The sequence below is a fragment of the Nycticebus coucang genome, chromosome 12, assembly GCF_027406575.1.
Source record: "Nycticebus coucang isolate mNycCou1 chromosome 12, mNycCou1.pri, whole genome shotgun sequence".
Classification (NCBI taxonomy): domain Eukaryota; kingdom Metazoa; phylum Chordata; class Mammalia; order Primates; family Lorisidae; genus Nycticebus; species Nycticebus coucang.
This window is the reverse complement of record NC_069791.1, coordinates 71,620,014-71,639,289: the sequence shown is the minus strand read 5'-3', so window position 1 is coordinate 71,639,289 and position 19,276 is coordinate 71,620,014. Positions and strand designations below refer to the sequence as shown.

The window sequence follows — 19,276 nt, the reverse complement described above, 5'->3', positions numbered from 1 at the left end:
TCACACAGCTCACAGCAACCTCCAACTCCTGGGTTTAGGCGATTCTCTTGCCTCAGCCTCCCAAGCTGGGACTACAGGCACCCACCACAACGCCCAGCTATTTTTTTTGTTGCAGTTTGGCCGGGGCCAGGTTTGAACCCACCACCCTTGGTATATGGGGCCGGCATCCTACCCACTGAGCCACAGGAGCTGCCCAACCCCAATATTTTATTTTTATTGTCCTATGGGCTCTAACTTAGTGAGCTTATTTTGGGTTTGTATTTATATAAATATAAAAATTACATATTATATGTATAATACATAATTATATTACTAGTTGAACATCCCAACCTGAAAACCCAAAGTCCAAAATACTCCAAAATCTGAAATTCTTTTTGTTTTTTTTTTTGTTTGTTTGCTTGTTTTTTTTAAACAGAGTCTCACTTTATCACCCTTGGTAGAGTGCCGTGCATCACAGCTCACAGCAACCTCCAACTCCTCGGCTTAGGCAATTCTCTTGCCTCATCTTCCCACGTGGCTAGGACTATAGGTGCCCACCACAACGCCTGGCTATTTTTTGGTTGCAGTTTGGCCAGGGCCGGGATCAAACCTGCCACCCTAGGTATATGGGGCCGGCACCCTACCCACTGAGCCAGAGGCACCACCCCTGAAATTCTTTTTGGCTCTGACATGATACTCAAAGGACATACCCAATGGAGCACTTTGGATTTTGGATTTTCAGATTTGGGGATGCTCAAATTGTATCTAATTTACATATAATATAAATAGAATATAAGTAATAATTTATATACAATAGATCTATTATATGTAATTTATATAATGTAGGTATAATACCATACAGTAATTTACATATGTTATATAAATTATAACATATAACATATATTAAATAATAAATATATAATAAAATATAATATATAACACATTGTTTAATACAATGTATAACATAATATACAAGTAACTTTATATAATATTGATTATATACAATATTACAGTATAACAATTATATTATGAAAATATACAACATATTATAGACTATATAATATAAAAAATATATAACATAATACAGATTTTAGATAAGAATATATTATATATTAGATTATGGATTATATATTTTATACATTATATATCTCAATAATTACATATAATATATTTCAATAATTATATAATATACATGCATTTATTATATATATAATGATATATATATAAAAATAATTAACTTGACCCAAAGAGAAGTCAGGCCTTTGCATTCGGCTCATTGGAGGAATCTCTAAGCCCTTGGAATGTCCTGCCTGATAAGAGCATCTTTGTTTACCTGGAGCCTTGGGCCATGTCACATAGTCCATAAAACACTGTGATTTAGGGTGGGAGCTTTGGGCCACAGGGGACAGTTCACGCTAACAATGTAATTAATGGGTGGGTCCCTGGGCCACATGGTACCAGTTCAACCTCCAGAAGGGCTAGGAACTGAAGTCAGCAATGCAGGCTAGGCTGCCACCATGCCTGTGCAACTAAGCCCCAGTCAAAACTCTAACTTGGGTGAGCTTCCCTGGCTGGCAGCACTCTGTGTGTTCTGTCACGTGTTGCTGTCAGGAAAGTAACACTGCCCCCAACTTCACTGTCAGGGGACAAATGGAATCTGGAGCCTCCCTGGACTCTGCCCACACGTCTGTTTCCTTGGCTGATTTCAATCTGGATCATTTTGCCAAAAAAACCACAACCATGACAGTCATAGTTTGTAATCCATTCTCTGGGTCCTTCTAGCAAGTTATCAAACCTTAGGATGATCCTGGGGACCCCCAATACAAACACATGCTTGCCTCTGTGTGTGTGTGTGTGTGTGTGTAAATACACATGTATCCATTCCTCCAATCCTCTTTTGAATCAGCTTAGTTATTCTACTGATTCCCTCATTCAAGGAGTTAAGTAAAATGTGTAAATAGTGCTCACTATCTAGCTGCCCAAAAATTATGACTTAAACATTTTGAGATTTACACTTCATTCCATGTATTCATTTATTCAACAAAAAAACTATAAAGAGAAATGAAAAATACATATTCTTAAACTCCAGGACAGGAGAAAGGGCCCCTATAAGGGGCTGGTCTCAAATACTTCTAAAAGAATGGGACGGTCACCCTACAGGCCCCTAGAGGAATAGCCAGCTGAGCTTAGGGCCTTTGGGAGCTAGAGAAGGTCCTAGAAGACTTGATAATGCTGAGAGAGGCTTCTGGAAACAAGTCTAGATGATAAGCCCAGAGAGGGGCCCTCCCTAACTTCACTTTATTACTCGTTGTACTGATCACTGAAAAGACCTCAGGTGGTGACTTGGGCAAGGCAGGCAGGTGCACCCTAGTTTAGCCAGTCCAGAGTATTTGGTTCAGAGGTGGATGGGAAGCAAAGAAATTCAGGCTATGAGTAGGTGTAGAGGAAAGGAGACCTGCTTACCGGAGGAGGGGAGAGGAGGGAGACATGCCTGGCAATGCAGCAGCCAGCTGGACCAGAGCCCTGACCCCCTGTACCCTGCACCCTGGCAGACTTACCCTCATCACAGTTGCTCCCAGTAAAGCCAGGGCAGCACCTCCACTCCAGCGCCGTCACCGTGCGGTAAGACACTCTGTAGGTGGGTCTGATGAGAGTCCTGTAACTAACACAAGGACAGCTTCAGCGGGGCATGAGCTCCTCCTGCCTACCAGCCTTGCCCCCAGATCCTACTCCTGCAAAGATGGTCCAGGCTGTGTGCCGGCCCACACTGTGGGCAATGGAACACATTGCCCACCTCTGTATCAGCTGCAATCTAAAGCCCCTTACAGGTTGGAGGGGCCAGAGCCATGGGGAAAAGCCTCCCTCATTAAGTCCATTCTGCTGGCCTCAGCCCATCTCTACCCTCAGGACCCTGTGAGAGAAAGAGAAGAATCCACTGGGGTGGGAGTTGCAACACCCCATGTGGGGATTCTTGGAAGAATGCATTAACCCCACCCAAATACCTTGGAGGAGGAACTCAGATGCTTCCCCCTTTATCCCAAGAGACCCTGGGGAGAATACAACACAGACCCCAGGAATGTGGGGGTAGGTGGTGGGAACCTGACTCTAGCTCGAAGAAGACAAGTAGCAGCAGAGTAGCCGCACAGTGTGTATTTGATGTTGGGCAGAGGTGGAACACCAGCATGCCCTAAAAGAAGCTGGACTTGCAAGAGGAGAACCTGGATGAAGCTGACCCAGCACCAAGGAGGATCCCCAGGAAGTCAGAGGCTGAGGGCATGCTCATGGAGCAAACAGCCAGAGGGATCCTGTAAGGTGGGAATGTTCAGGCTGAGCATGTGCAATGCTTGAGAGACTCCAGAATGCACCCCATGAAGGAGCCAGCACTTCACATGAATGACACTCAGGGACCTCTCAGCAGCAACATCAGCCAAACAAGACTCTCCTGTTTCTGTTCCCCCTCAGTCACCTCCTACCATAGAGGGCCCCTAAATGAGAAAGGAAGATGAGAGAGAGAGAAGGGCCCCCCCACACCTCCTCCTTGTTGCCACAGATCTCCCAGCCTGAAGCAGGTCCAGCTGGGAGAGGGAAAAAGCTTTACTTTAGACCCAAAATGACAGTTGTCAAATTAATTCTTAAATTGAGATTGTTTTTTTGACTAAGAGAGAACAGAAAAACTAGACGATCCATCCAGGGCCCAGGGCAGTGGGAAGGGCCAAGTTGCTTGTTGTTCTTCCCTGGGGTCCCTTCCATAACTTCAGCAGGATAAATGGAGCCACAGGATGTGAGGCACAAACCTGGTCTTTGGGCTTTTACCCTAATTCACTATACAGACTCACGCAGGTACCCTGACCTTGCTGAGCCCTTTCCTGTTCTGCACGGTGATTACCACAGAGACCAGGATGCCAGGCGTAAGGCTCTGAGAGCAGAAAAGGATGCATCGATGCCAGATTTGCAAAATGCAGACCTGACCTCATTTCTCCCAGCTCACACCCTTCAGCCATCCCACTGTCAACAGGAGAGAGTATGAGCTGCTTAGCCACACATGCTGGCTCATCTCCAGCTGACACTGCCCCCTCCAGCCCCCTGTGCCATATGCTGCCCCTTACCCTTCTTCCCCTGAGCCCTCTAGATGTACTAGGCATTCTCACTTTGATCCACATCTAGAATGATGATAATAATAGATAAGAATAATAGCTTCAATCACGTCCTCACCCTGTGCCAGAAATTAGTGAATGGTTTACATATGTTGACTCAGATCAACCCTAAAATGATACCATTATTATTATTCCTAATTTACAGATGAGCAAACTAAGGCACAAAGAGGTTAAGTAACTTTCTCAAGGTCACACAGCAAGAAGGACCTAGGATCCAAATTCTACTTAGGTAGAATTAGTTCCAAAGCACAATAATACTAGATTGAGTCCATTTAGTACGAGGGAACATTTTTCCTCCCAACATCTGGTTCTGGGCCACAGAACCACAGAGTTCATCTCCCAGAAAGGTCCGCTTTTGGTCACTCATTCTGAGGGGCAGGGGCTACCTGGGGCTACCAGGGGCTACCTGGGACCAGAAGGCTGCAAAGGAACCAGATAGATGCCCAGCCAAGTGCAGGTGCAGGTTACACCAATAGGTGGCGCTGCTTCACTAGCTCCACAGACCCCTTGGGTCTCACCAGAATGCCTAAGGCAGGTTTGGCATCAGAGAACCACCTCCTAGTCTGGGCAAGAACTGGAGGGAGCCTCACCTCCTTGTCTCCAACCCCTGCTATGAAGCTCCAATTGGTAAACTTTCTAAAACACAGATCCAGTTTGGTAACTGCCCTCTCTCTAAATGTTCCATGACTCCCATAGACTAAAGCCCAAACTTTTTAGGTCAGCAAACAAGGCTTTTCACACCTTTCTACCCTCACTTCCTTCTATCAAGACAAGCCAAAGCTCATACCACTACAACACAACAAGCTGCCTGAGCACATGAGGCTCTCCCTGCCTCCGTGCCTTTGCACATACAGTCTGCTCTGCCTGAAAAAAAACCCCTAAGAGCCTTAAGGGTGTGACTCACATGTGAAGCACCTCTACCCCTTGCCAGAGTCAGCAGGCTCCCACATCATCTCATGCAGAGCCCAGTGGTTGTTCACACGCTCAATGGAAACACCAGAATGAACAAGGCAACCAGGGACTCTGCTCTGCCAGAGCTGATGGCTAGTGGGGCAACCAGCACTAATCCCATAATCATACATGTGAGCATGTGGCTACCTACCATGTAAGTGCCATAGGAGAAAGTACTCACATTATAATGGATTTTTTCTTTCTTATTAAAATATAATTCATAGGAGTAAAAAAGAGAAATTTGGTGTTTGGTTCAAAGAACTTTTACCTCTGTGCGCAACAACATTCCCATTACCTCAAAAATCCTTTTGTGTCCCTTCTAAGTCAATTTTCCAGCCCCTAGAGGTAACCATTATTCTGATTTCTCTGCCCATACATTAGTTTTTCCTGTTCTAGAATGTCATATAAAAGAAAACTTACTGTAGGTACTTTTGTGCATCTGCCTTCCTTCACTCATCCATTATGTCTGAAATTCATCCATAATGTTACCTGTAGTGGTATTTTGTTCCTTTTTATTGCTAAATAATATTCCATGATATAAATACACTATGATTTCCTCATTCTCCTGTTGATGGACATTTGGTTGTTTCCAGTTTTGACCTATGATGACTAAAGATGCAATGAATATTCTCATACAAGTCTTTTTGTGAATATCTATTTCCATTTTTCTAGGGTGCATATGTAGCAATCATAGAACTGATGGGCCATAGAATAAATACATGTTATACATGTTTAATTTTAGTAGCTATTACAAACAGGTTTCCAAAACCTGTTTGGATGAACCACTTTATAAGCCTAGCAGCAGTGTATGAGTTCCAGTTGCTCCACATCCTTGCCAACATTTAATGTTGTCAGTCATTTTTATTTTAGACATTCTTGGGTATATGTAGTAGTCTTTCATTATGGTTTCATTATGGGTTTTTTTGTTGTTTGTTTGTTTGTTTTTGAGAGAAAGCCTCAAGCTGTCACCCTGGGTAGAGTTCTGTGGCATCACAGCTTACAGCAATCTCCAAATCCTGGGCATAACAGATTCTCTTGCCTCAGTCTCCCATGTAGCTGGGACTACAGGCACCCGCCACAATGCCCGGCTATTTTTTGGTTGTAGTTGTCATTGTTGTTTGGCAGGCCCAGGCTGGGTTCAAACCCGCCAGCTCTGGTATATGTGGCTGGCACTTTAGCCGCTTGAGCTACAGGCGCCAAGCCTTCATTATAGTTTTAATTCACAATTCATGTTGACTAAATAAAGTTGAATTTCTTTTCATATTAGTCATTTGAATATTTTCTTTTGTAAAGTGTCTGTTCAAGTCTTGTATCTGCTTTTAAATTGGGATTTGTCTCATTTTCTTGTTTGTCTTGTACTAATTTCTGTGACTTCCTATCTTTTTCTTATTGCTTGAATATATGTCTGAATATATAAAAAGAATAATAAATTAGGTCTTTGCAAGATATACATATTGCAAATGTTTTCTCCCAATCTATGGATTGCTTTTCATTTTTTAAAGGTGATTTATAATGATCAGATTTTAATTTTGATGAAATACAATTTATCATTTTAAAAAATTTCATTATTTGCCCTGGCGCCCATGGCACAGTAGTTATGGCACCAGCCACATACACCAAGGCTGGCAGGTTCCAACACAGCCTGGGCCAGCTAAACAACAATGACAACTGCAACAAAAAATAGCTGGGCGTTGTACCAGGCACCTGTAGTCCCAGCTACTTGAGAGGCTGAGGCAAGAGAATTGCTTAAGCCTAAGAGTTTGAGGTTGCTGTGAGCTGTAACACCATGGCACTCTACTGAGGGCAGCACGGTGAGACTCTGTCTCAATTTTTCATTATTTATGGGAGAGGAGTCAAGGTTATTTTCCATTTGGATATCTATTAATAGTTGCTACAGCAGCATTGATTGATAAGACCTTTTCCTGATTGAATTGTTTTACTGTCTTGCTGAAAACCAAATGATCATTTTTATTTCTGGACTCTATTCTGTTCCATTGATCTATCTATCCCTGCCCCCAAATAACATTGAATTAATGTAGCTTTACAGTAAGTCTTAAAATCTGGTAATGTAAGTCTTCAAATTTTCTTTTTCTTTAAGATTGTCTTGGTTATTGTAGGTCATATGCATTCCTGTAGATTTTATATTTGGCTTACCAATTTCTGCAAAAAAGTCTAAAGGGTTTTGGTAAAAATTACATTGACTATACAGATCAATTTGTAGAGAACTGACATCTTAATAATATTGAGTCTTCCTATGAACATAGTATAACTTTCATTTATTAGGTCTTCTTTAATTTTTCTCATGTGCACATCCATCTTTTGTTAAATTCGCTTCTAGGTATTTGTATTAGTCATCTCCAGGCTGCCATGATATTTTCTCACAATTTTGGAGGCTAGGACACCACCCCCCCCAAGGTCCTGCTGGGCGCAGGATTCCCCTCTTTTTTTCCTCAGTCAGATCTGAGTTCTTCAGCGGCTGATTGCTTTCTAAGTCACTACTGGGAAAGCCAGCCTTTGGCCTCCTTCCCTTCTTTATCCTCAGAGCTGAAACAAGAGTTTAAATTTCAAGAGAAGAAAAATAGACTAGATAACAGAAAGGCTTGGAAACTCACATAATTTGGATTACCAGGGAAAAAGGGCGCATCCTTCCATGAAATTCTTTTAAAATATAGTTTTTGAGGGCACTGAAATGAGTACCCACAGCAACCTCCAGCTCTTTACCTGGATGTCTTGCTCATTGAATCAGGAAGACAGAATCTACCATTTTTTGATGGGAGAAGGGGATGGGATGGGGATGTGAGTGACGGAAGAACTAGGAAATTCATTTTCTGGGATCTTTTGCAGTCTTTAATGGCTTATGTTTGGTAAGTACTAACCACTTCCTCAAACATGAAGATTCAGCTGGCTCCAACGTAACGCTCAGCTAATTTTTTCTATTTCTAGTAGAGATAGGGGTCTCCCTCTTGCTCAGGCTTATCTCAAACTCCTGAGCTCAAGTGATCCTCCTGCCTCGGCCTTCCAGAACACTAGCTTTATAGATGTGAGCCATCTCACGCCCAGAGCAGGGAAGATTATTTTTCTAAAAAAAATAATAATTATAATCCTAGCACTCTGGGAGACCCAGGTGGGTGGATTGCCCTTGCTCATAGGTCTGAGACCAGCCTGAGCCAGAGCGAGACCTCATCTCTAAAAATAGCCAGGCACAGTGGAGGGTGCCTGTGGTCCCAGCTACTCGGGAAGCTGAGGCAAGAGAATCGCTTGAGCCCAAGAGTTTGAGGTTGCTGTGAGCTAAGATGCCACCTCACGCTACCAAGGGCAAAGTGAGACTCTGTCTCCAAAACAATAATAAATAAATAAATAAATAAACAAATAAATAAATAAAATTTTGGAGGCTGGAAGTCCAAGGTCAAGGTTCCACCCAATTCCATTTGTAGTGAGGGCTCTCTTCCTGGCTTGTGATGGCTGCCTTCTATATCTTCACATGACCTTTCCTCAATATGTGCACAAACAGGAGAGAAAGCAAGTCGCTAGTATCTTTTTTTGTATGGATTCCTATCCTATCAGATCAGCATCTCACCATTATCACCTCACTTAACCACAGTTACTTTCTTAGAGGCCCTATCTTCAGATATAGCCACACTTGGATTAGAGCTCCAATATATGAATATTTGGGGAAACACACACTTCATTTTCCACTTGTTTGTTGCTAGTACATTGTTACATATTTTTATATTGACCTTGTATAAGGTGACCTTGTTAAGTTCACTTATTAATTCTAGTAATACATTTGTCAATTCCTTTGAATTTTCCACTCATATAATAACATCATCTGTGAATAAAGAGTTCTAGGCTGGGTGTGGTGGCTCACGCCCGTATTCCTGGCACTCTGTGAGGCCAAGGCAGGAGGATTGCTTGAGCTCAGGAGTTCAAGACCACCATGAGCAAAAGCAAGCAAAAGCAAAACCTTGTCTCTACTAAAAATAGGAAATTTATCTGGGTATGGGAATGTATTCCTATAGTTCCAGCTTCTCAGAAGGCCGAGGCAGGAGGACAGGAGTTTGAGGATACTGTGAGCTATGATGACACCACTGCACTCTAGCCAGGGCAGTAAAGGGAGATTCTGTCTCAAAAAGAGTGCTACCTCTTTGTTTCTGATCTGCATGCCTTTTATTTCTCTTCTTTGTGTTATTGTGTATTCAACTCCCAAATGTTGAATAAAAATAGTGATAACACTTATCCTTTTCTTATTCCCATACTTAGGGAGAAAGTATATAATATTTCAATTGACTATTAGCTATAGGTTTCATTAACTGACTTTCAAACATTAAGCCAACTTAGCATCCATGGGAGAAATCCCACTGTGTCATGATGTATTATCTTTTTATATCTCCATGGATTCTATTTTCTAATATTTTGTTTTGAATTTTTATGAGCTATAGTTATAAGGGAGTTAATTGGAATTTTTATCTCACAAGAAAAACACATGGACCTGGTACAGTGATACTATTGATTGGTCAGGGAGGAAGGGGCTTTAGTTTTCACTGCATACTCATATTTTTGGGGGGATTTGAATTTTATACCTTTTGAATTACTCAAAAATGAATAAAATGTAAATGATAAGTGAATAAAAAATGAGTTGATGCTGTTATGGACTGAACGTGTTCCACAAAAATCCATACACTGAAGTCCTAACCCCCAGTGTGATGGTAAACGAAGGTGGGCCTTTGGAAGGTAAATAGAATTAGATTTAGATAAGGTCATGAGGGTAGAACCTCCTGATAGAATAAATGTCCTTACAAGAAGAGAAGAGAGACCAGAGCTCACTCATGCTCTCTCTCTTTCTCTGCCATGTGAGAACACAGCAAGAAGATGACCATCTACAGGCCAGGAAGAGAGCCCTCACCCTCACCAGAAACAGAATCTGTGAGCACCTTGACCTTGGACTTCTAGCTTTCAGAACTGTGAGAATACCAATCTCTGATATTTGGTCATAGTAGCCCAAGCAGACTAATACAGACTTATATTAAATGATTTATATTGAATGCTTGACATGGTGTGTAGGTGGGAGATGGCAACTATCAATTATAATTGCATCAATTATCAATTGATCAATTTTAATAATGATGATAAAGCTATTCTTCATTTAGTAATTGCCCCTACAGACCATAAAGTCCTCATAATCATGGCCTATACTGGCCTTGTCCACTGAGCACCGTGTTGCTAAGTATAATCACATCCATGTGAATGAACCAATTAACACAGTAGGTATCGAGACCTACGCACACACATCAGTCTTAAGGGCCTATGTGAGATAAGGAGGCAATGGTACTGTCTTCTGCTGCTTCAAGACTTTTCCTAAGGGGTAAAGAGGCCTCTCTCCACCCCACACCCACACCTCACTGTGAGGAGTGGGGGATTCCCTTCAAATCAAAACAGCCCCCATGGACCACCCCCACAAAGACGGACAGCAGTAATCCTGGGGTGTGCATATTTTGTTTACCCTCTGATGGGTCTGAGGCCATTTTCAGTTGAGGACTCTGAAGCCCAGAGAGAGAACCCAACTTGTCAAGGCTCCCCATGGCGGGTGTCAGTCCCTCTCCTTGGCAGCAATATCAAGGGCCTCCCACATGGCCCCAGAGTCTCTCCTACCAAGACTTTAATGACTCTTAGACACCAGAGGCAAAACCAAGATTAGCCTCTGAGGCGTGAATTCTCCCCACCCATCCCCAACTTCCATAGGCCCCCAAGCTCACACTATGGCCCTGGAGTTCCACATGCTTTGTACTTTGCCCCCAACCACCCCAGCCTTCTCCTAAATCTCTAGTGCACCAGGTTCCTGAACTCTTGAGGGCTGCACTCTCTCTCTCTCAGTCATTACCAGCTAATCCCTGTTCTCTGCCTTCATAGCACTCACTCCAGGCTGCAAACTGTATTTCCACAGTGGTTATTAATTTATGCCTGTGTCTCCCACCACACCATAAGCTCCAGAAGAGCAGGGATCTTGTCTGCATTTCCCTCCCTGCATCACCAGCATCCAGCATGCTGCCCAGCATGTGTCAGGTACACAAAATTATTGATCTACTGACTAGGGATCTGACTCCTCCTAGGCCTACTGACACCTCCTGGGGCACAGAGCTGGGGCTTTTCCTGGTCTCTACATTCATACATATGTAGGTCCAAAGAAACCCTGTGGGGTGGCAGCTCTCCTGGATTCTGCTGGCCAACTGGTATCCAAGACTTCAAGAATGTGGGATGGCCTGAAGGTGAGGGAGCCCCTGGCTGGTCCATTGAAAGTGTTCTATGTGGTTATATATGCCCATTTGAGGGATGGCAAAATCAGCTCAGAAAAGGAAAGGGGACTTAAGGGAGTTACAGCCACTGAATCCCTGAGTGTTCAACCCCCTCATACTGTGAGTAGCACCATCTCCATTTTATGGATGAGAACACTAAGTCTGACCAGAGGCTGTTCAGTGGGTGAGGGCAGAGCCCCAACATGGCCCACACTATTAGGAAGTAGAGGAGATAGCTGCGGACTATCTCTATCTTCCCCCACCCTTAACTGTACACATCTCCATTTCTGCACGGGCTGCCACCCACTACCACCTCTACTGAGTCTGAGAGGTTAGGTGAGCCTTCTCCAGTTCCCCTGAGTGAAGTCTCCTTGAATGCTTCCTCGTTTCTCTTCAATTTTAGGACAATACCCAAATCTTAGCACAATACTCAGGGTCCTGTGGACTTCTATGGCTACCATCCACCTTGGCTACCCCTACGCAGAGCTCCACCAGCCACGCAAGGGCTTATGCACCTGCTCTCCCTCCACCTGAGACTCATAGTCCCCATGGCTCCATGGAAGTGCCACCTCCTCTAAGAAGCCCTCCTTGACTAGCCCACCCTCAGTCTTCCCATTGCAGGCAGGCTAGTACTCTCAACTTATACCCTCAAAGAACTCAGACTTCTCTTCCAAGCACTTATAATCATACACTTACCTACACAATTATGTGTCTGACCTCTGTCCTCTCTACTGAGTCACTAGCTGAACTGCAGGCCCTGCGCAGGGTGAGGTACTTCCTTGCATTAGTGAACAGTGTCCCTCGAGGCAATCCCCACCAGGGCAGTGCAATGCTATCCAAGACACAGCAGTGGCTCCCTGGGTGGTTTAGGTGGCAGGGGGCTGCAGGGATGGAGCAGCTAGGCACAGCCACTTCTACCGCGAGGAGTCAGAGAGGGGGGACACTTGAAGGAAGCCTGCTAACCTGAGAAGACTGGGGGTGGCCTGGGCCACCAGGGCCCAGAAAGTTGCTTTGGGTGTGTTTAGTGCACTGGAGGAGCAGGGTGTGTTGATGGTGGATGGGCAACTCTGAGGACCAGGCCTAGAAAGGCCTGGAATGCAGGCAAGAAGCTGGACTCTTGTCTATGGACACTGGCCTGGCCAGAGTCCTCATGACTTTCCAGATCATGCTTCTGATTTATATACATTTATTATAGGTACTATTTACTGTCTTTGTATGCACAGTATTAAAAATCAGTAAAGCTTCATTTCTCTCTTATTTTATAGATTAAAAAATAAACAGAGCTAAATGCAGTGTCTCATACCTATAATCCCAGCACTTCGAAAGACCTAGGCAGGAAGATTGCTTGAGGCCAGGATTTTGAGACCAGCCTGAACAATAAATTTAAAAAATTTTTTAATTAGCCAGGTGTAGTTGTACATGCCCGTAGCCCTAGCTACTTGGGAGGCTGAAGCAGGAGGATTGCTTGAACCTAGGAGTTTGAGGTTGCAGTGAGCTATGATCACACCACTGTGAGATCAGTGTGAGACCCTGTCTCCAAAAAAATAAATAAACAGAAAGATCTGATGAGGGTTTTCTGCCCCTCAATGGACAGCCTCATGCACTCGCTGGAAACCCACCCAGGGCTGTGAAGCAGAGGAGCACAATAACGTGCTTTGAGAAAAAAACCCTGAGGTGGCAGCGTCTGGATAGGAAGGGAGAGGTGGGAAGCATGGAGGCTCTCCTGTAAGGAGGCTGCTGGCCCAGAAAGGACAACCAAGCAGGATGAGTAGCCCCACTTACAGAGCTGAAAACCAAGGTCAAGGAGCTTGGTTGGATCAGACTCCAGGTAGTAAAGTGGCATAGGCTTGAGGAATCAAGGCCCCTAGACAGGGCCAGCATGTGGGTTCTCATCCACTCAACAACACACGGACGCTGCCTTGCTGGGGCCTGCAGGCCCCACATGCTGAGCAGAGATAGGCTTTGCCCTCTGTAGCTTCCCTGGCCCTAGGGCCCTTGGTAGGAACTCAAAGGACCATGGCCATCGGATCTCCAAGGAGCTGCTGCAGTAACACAAGTTGTCCATCCTGGAGCAAACCCCAGGGCCTGGCCGCAGCCCTGCAACCACCTGATGACTGTCCTGGAAAGTTGCAGATATGTCCTATGTGTCCCTAAAGGCAGCCCTAGTACACAAGGTCACATAAAAGGAGATTTGAAGGGCTCCCAGGAGGAGTGAGGCCCCTTCCCTGGAGGCAGGTTAAGAAGAGGCCACCTCTAGAGGTGATCTCCCCACAGAACCATGATGCCCCTCAGTTTTTGCCAGGACACTGCCACCATCCAGGCATCACCTGCTCAGCACAATTCTGCCAGCCCAGAGACCTTATCTGGGGCAGCCGGCTCCCCCACACACATTGAGCACCTCCGAGTCCAGGCCTCTGTGCCTGCCTGCCCCCCACTCCTATCCTGGCCCCACTTCCTCACCAGAGACCACCACAAAGAGGACAGACTGGGAGGTTCTGAGACAGGCTGGAGACTCCACAGGAAATGGGAGTGGGGTTTCAGAGAGGGAGGCAGGAGATTATTAATCTCTCGGTTCATAGTAGCAGACCAGCCAGGCAGAGAAGGGGCTGTCCCACCACAGTTCTGAGGCAGGAGGCGGGGGTCTCTGGCCTCTGGCCTCCCCAGAATCCCAGCTGATTGTTCCTGAGTGCCAGGAGAGGGGACATCAGGCTCAGTGGGCAGTGTCTCCCATCAGGCTTCACCTCTTGCTCTAGCCCAGAGCCACAGTTCACTTAGAGGCAGTAGGGTTGTGGGGGGTGGGGGACAGTGGCCATTGCCCAGACAAGCTCAGTGGTGTTGAGTGTACTGGTGGGGTTAGGGGCAGCCCTGGTGAGCTTCTCAACTCAAAAAGGCCAGCTGAGGAGGAGGGGCAGAGAAGAAAGGCTACGTTTTAGTCAATATTTAAGTCCAGGACTTCATGTAGCCTCTTGGGCATCTGTCCCGAGCAGCAGGCGACCCAACCAGAGGGGGGAGGCTGGCTGGCAGGGGGCCGTCTGGCAGAGGGGAATAAAGGAGGCAGATGAAGCCCTGGAGAGTTCCGGCTAACCCCTGTGCTCAGCACATCTGGAAAAGGTTGGCTCTAGTGCCATCAAAGAACTCTGAGGGGCTGGGGACTCAGCCAAGGGCAGGAGAAGCCCGGCCAAAGAAAACTTAACCCCCGAGTCCCTGGGACTCGTTCTCCCAAACTTACCAGGACCCTGCACTCCAAGCCACCCCAGCCAGCAGCTGACCCAGCTTGGTGTGGGGTGGACAAGGGGAGGTATGGGGGTGGCCACCAGGGCAGTGTCAGTGCCACCCAAAATCTCACTGCTATGAATAAGGCACAACTGGAGGTGTTTTCTGCTCAAGAGCAAGGCAGGAAGTCATCTTTCCATTCCCCAGAAAGGTAAACTAAGGGACAGAGGAGAGAAGCATACCATGGGCTTTCTGCCTTCAGGTCCCCAGCTGGTTCTGAGCAGCCATCGTAGGAAAGTCTAGTCATTCAAGTGTCAGGGAGGGGACCTACCCAGGAACTCCTGTAAGACCGACACGTGGCCCCCACAGGGTGGTTCGTGGAAGGGATCCCTCCTCTCTACTCACATCTCTGTCTCTAGAGAAATGCCTTAGTTCTCCAAATCTCTGCTCTAACGTCATCCACCAGGGAAACCCCTGGACCAAGTCTCTACTGCTGTGAGCCTTTGATTAACACATGCCCTCAGCCCCACATACACACACAGACGCCGTGAGGAGAGGATCCTGGCCTTTCACTGCGCAGTCAACACTGAACAAATGAATAGCTGAACAGACGAACACAAGTTGAGAAACCTCAGGAGGCTGCTGTCCCCAGTGCAGCCAGGCCATACGGGGCAAGAGCCAACGCTATCCTCCTTGACACCATGATGTTCACTGACTGGGCATCCTGCACTGCCTCTGTGCCCCATGTCCCACCTCCAACACACACACTATAAAAATCCAAGATAAAAAAACCCCAGCAATTTGCAGGATAGGAAAATCCATAGGAGAAATAATTGTTCTGTTTTTGTCTTTGAGACAGGGTTATGCTCTGTCACCCAGACTAGAGTGCAATGGTGTCACAAAAGCATAACAGCTCACTGTAGCCTCAAATTTTTGGGCTCATGTGATCTTCCTGCCTCAGCCTCCTGAGTAGCTGGGACTACAAGTGCCTGCCACAGTGCCCAGCTAATTTCATTAAATTTTTTGTGGAGACAAGGTTTTGCTGCGTTGTTAAAGCTGGTCTCAAACTCCTGGCCTCAAGCAATCCTCCTACCTTGGCCTCCCAAAGTACTGGGACTTCTGGCATGAGCCACCATGCCTTGCAAGAAATAGTCATATTATATACATTTTATTTTATTTATTTATTTATTTATTTTTTTTTTTTTTTTGCAGTTTTTTGCTGGGGCTGGATTTGAACCCACCACCTCTGGCATATGGGGCCTGCGCCCTACCCCTTTGAACCACAGGTGCCGCCCTACATTTTTTTTTTTAATTTCACAAGGAGATGATGTATTCACATTATGGACATTGTTGAACGTCTTAACACGTCAGATCCTATAGTGAGTTTTCAGAATTATGACATGAGCACCCTGTGGTCCTGCTTTCGAGGCACTCACAGGGGGGTGGATACAGTCAGCCCAGAAATCAGATGCTCTCAGTGTCATGTGGGTACCCCCAAATGGGTTTCCGTGCTCTCAGCCTTCCCCCCATTGCCACTCTGATAAGCTCTGCTCCTGCTCTGAGCTACCCTCTGGGCTTCTGGCACACTGGGTCCTGCAGTTATCCTCCGCCCTCCTGCCCCAGCCATCCTCCCCTCTTTCCCAGATCATTCCTAGGGATTTATAAATATCACTCCCCAAAACTGCACTTGCCAGGGTCCACAGTGACCCCCACGTAGCCAAATCCAGGGGCCTCTCCTCAGCCCTTGTCCTAGGGGCCTTCTCAAGAAGAATTTGGGACAGTTGCACTCTCCTTCTGGAAACTCACCTTCCAGGATGCCAGGTCCTCAGGCTGCTCCCCCTCCTAAACCCCAGCTGCAAGGTTGGGGTGTCCAGGACTCTTTTGGGACCGATGCCCCTTCTCCATCTAGTTATCCCCAAGGTCACCACCAGTCTCACAACTTTAAGTACCATACATGCCAATGGTTCTCATCCGTGCCATATCCTCTCAATTTTAACATGCCCATATGGTTATGTTTTAATACCTGTGATATTGGGATTCACTTTACACTTGATAGTGAGCTAGAATTTAATGAGCAGCATTCTTAGTAATAATAAAATAATGCACTTTTTATTAGTGATGGCAACTTAGAATCAATGAAATATAATCTGGCCCCAACCCTGGCTTCTTCCTGGTGCTCTAGACTTTTTTACTCAATTTCTGCCTTGGCACCCCTCCCCCACAGAAACCCTACAGGCATCTCACACTTAACTTGGCCAGAGCAGAGCTATTGGTTTCCACCTCTGGGCCTGATTCCCTCCAGCTGTCTCCCATCTCAATGAATGGCATGACCCTCACCAGCCAATTCTCAAACCAAAAATTTAGGATCATCCCTGATTTTTCCCTGCCATCAAGTAATCATCTTAGCTTCAAAAATGCCTCCTGAATCCACCCCCTTCTCCTCACTTCCTTGGCTATCAACCTTAGCACGAGCCACCATCATCTCAGCCCAGGCCTGTGTCCATTCTCCCCACTGTAGCCAATGATCTTTTCAAAACCTAAACCAGATCATCTCAGAAACCACTATAAATTTAAACTAAGGAGAAGGAAGGACATATAAAGAGCAGAAATCAGAAAACAAAAAAAACAATAGAGACAAAAAATATCGATAGAACCCAAAGCTGGTTCTTTGAAAAGGTCAATGAAATGACAAACCCCTAGCAAGACTGACAAGGAAAAGGGAGAGAAGACTCAAACTATCAATCTCAGGAATAAAACAGTGGATATCCTTCTACACATAAATTTGAATAGCCCAAGAACTATTAAGGAAATTGAATTTATAGTTCAAAACTTCCCAAACAGAAACATTCAGATTCAGATGGTTTCACTGGAGGACTATATCAAATATCTAAAGAAGAATGCATAATTTCTTCAAGAAAATAGAAGAGGGAATATTTCCAACTCATGCTAAGAGACCCTCTTTCCAAAGCCTGGCAAGGTGGTACAAAACAAGAAAACCATAGAACAATATCTGTCATGAATATAGGCACAAAAATCCTTAACATAGCATATAGAATTCAGCAATATATAAAAATGTTATATATTACCACCAAGTGGATTTATTCTGGGATGCAGCACCGGCTCAGTATTTGAAAGTCATGCAACATAACCACCATATTAGCAGATGCATGATCACATCAATCAACGCAAAAAAAAAAAAAAGGATTGGACAAAATTCAATACCCATGATCACCCCCCCCAAAAAAAACACCTCTCAAAAAAACAGTAAGAAGGAACGTCCTTGACTTGATAGAAAGCATCTACAAAAACCAAATGTCTAAACACAACAATTAAATAAGTGAGGTGAATGCTATGTTAACCAGTTCTATGTGAATATACCAGATGGTATATAAAATCAGCACATTGTACCCCGTAAATGCAGTAATGTACACAGTTATGATCTAATAAAAAATAAATAAAATTAGAAAAACAAAAACAAAAACAAAAAACCTTACCCTTAATATTGTATGTAGCAGTAAAATGTTTTGCCCCCAAGATGGGAACAAAGCATTCTCTCCACTCTCCTCACTCCCATTCAACATAGTGCTGGAAATTCCAGCCAGTGCAAAGACAGAAAAGGGAATGAAAGGCATACAGATGAGAAAGAAAGAAATGAGACTGTCTCTATTTACAGATGACATGATGTCTTCACAGAAGAAAATCTTTTGGAATCTACCAAGAAAACCTCCCAGAAGTAGTAAGTGAGTTCAGCAAGGTCATAGGATGCAAAATAAATGTACAAACATCAATTGTATTTCTATATACTAGCAAAGAACACATGGACATAGAAATTTAAAACACAAATTTTACCAAATTTTAACCAAAAAGTATCATTTACAATCACTCAAAAGCTACAATTAAGTGTAAATCTAACAAAATAAGGATTGTATGCTGAAAATCACCAGAAATCAAAGAAATTAATGAAGGAAGATTGAAGAAATTTTTTAAAAAGACATAAATAAATGGAGAAATACACCATTTTCCTGGATTGGAAGACTCAAAATACTAAAGATATCAATTCTTCCTAAATAGATATATAGGTTAAATGCAGTGCCTATAAAAAAAAAAACATCCCGGCTCCTGGTTGGATCCGTTGTAGCAGAGTCCCTGGGAGCCCAAGTTCGAACTTGCAATAAATGGCCCTTTTGCTTTTGCATTGGGGAAAAAAAAAAAAATCCCACCAAGATTTTTGGTAGATATAGACAAGATTATTCTAAAGTTTATGTGAAAAGTTAAACAAACTATAATAGCTGAAACAATTTTCTAAAAGAAGAATAGAGTGAGAAGAATAAATCTACCTGATTACTATGCAACAGTAATCAATACTGCGTAGTGATGACAACAGTCATGCAGATCAGCAGACCAGAATAGTGAGCCCAGAGATAAACTGACATAAATATGTCCACATGATCTCTGACAAAGATACAAAGCAATTCAATATGGGAAGATTTTCCAACAAATGGTACTGGAGCAGTTAGGTTTCCACAGGCAAAAAAAAAGTAATCTCAACCTCTCATCTTGTACAAAAAATAACTCAAAATTTATCATGGACTTAAATGTAAAACATAAAACTATAAAACTTTTTTTTTAATGGGCGAACACTTCAGGATTTAAGGCAAGGCACAGAGATCTTAGACTTGATACCAAAAA

At 44.3% G+C, this 19,276-nt stretch overlaps 1 protein-coding gene across 6 annotated transcripts in view; it reads right to left on the bottom strand.

Annotated features, from left to right (window-relative positions):
- The window catches only part of COL26A1 (collagen type XXVI alpha 1 chain), a 178,885-nt gene that overhangs the window by 92,336 nt on the left and 67,273 nt on the right, over positions 1–19,276 (bottom strand). For 4 of the 6 annotated variants that reach the window (XM_053557789.1, XM_053557791.1, XM_053557793.1 and 1 more), the window contains exon 3: positions 2,538–2,641. In XM_053557789.1, the coding sequence (XP_053413764.1) occupies positions 2,538–2,641 (104 nt within the window). The remainder of the gene's footprint in view (positions 1–2,537; positions 2,642–19,276) is intronic. The other 2 variants (XM_053557790.1, XM_053557794.1) reach the window with 1 other exon arrangement.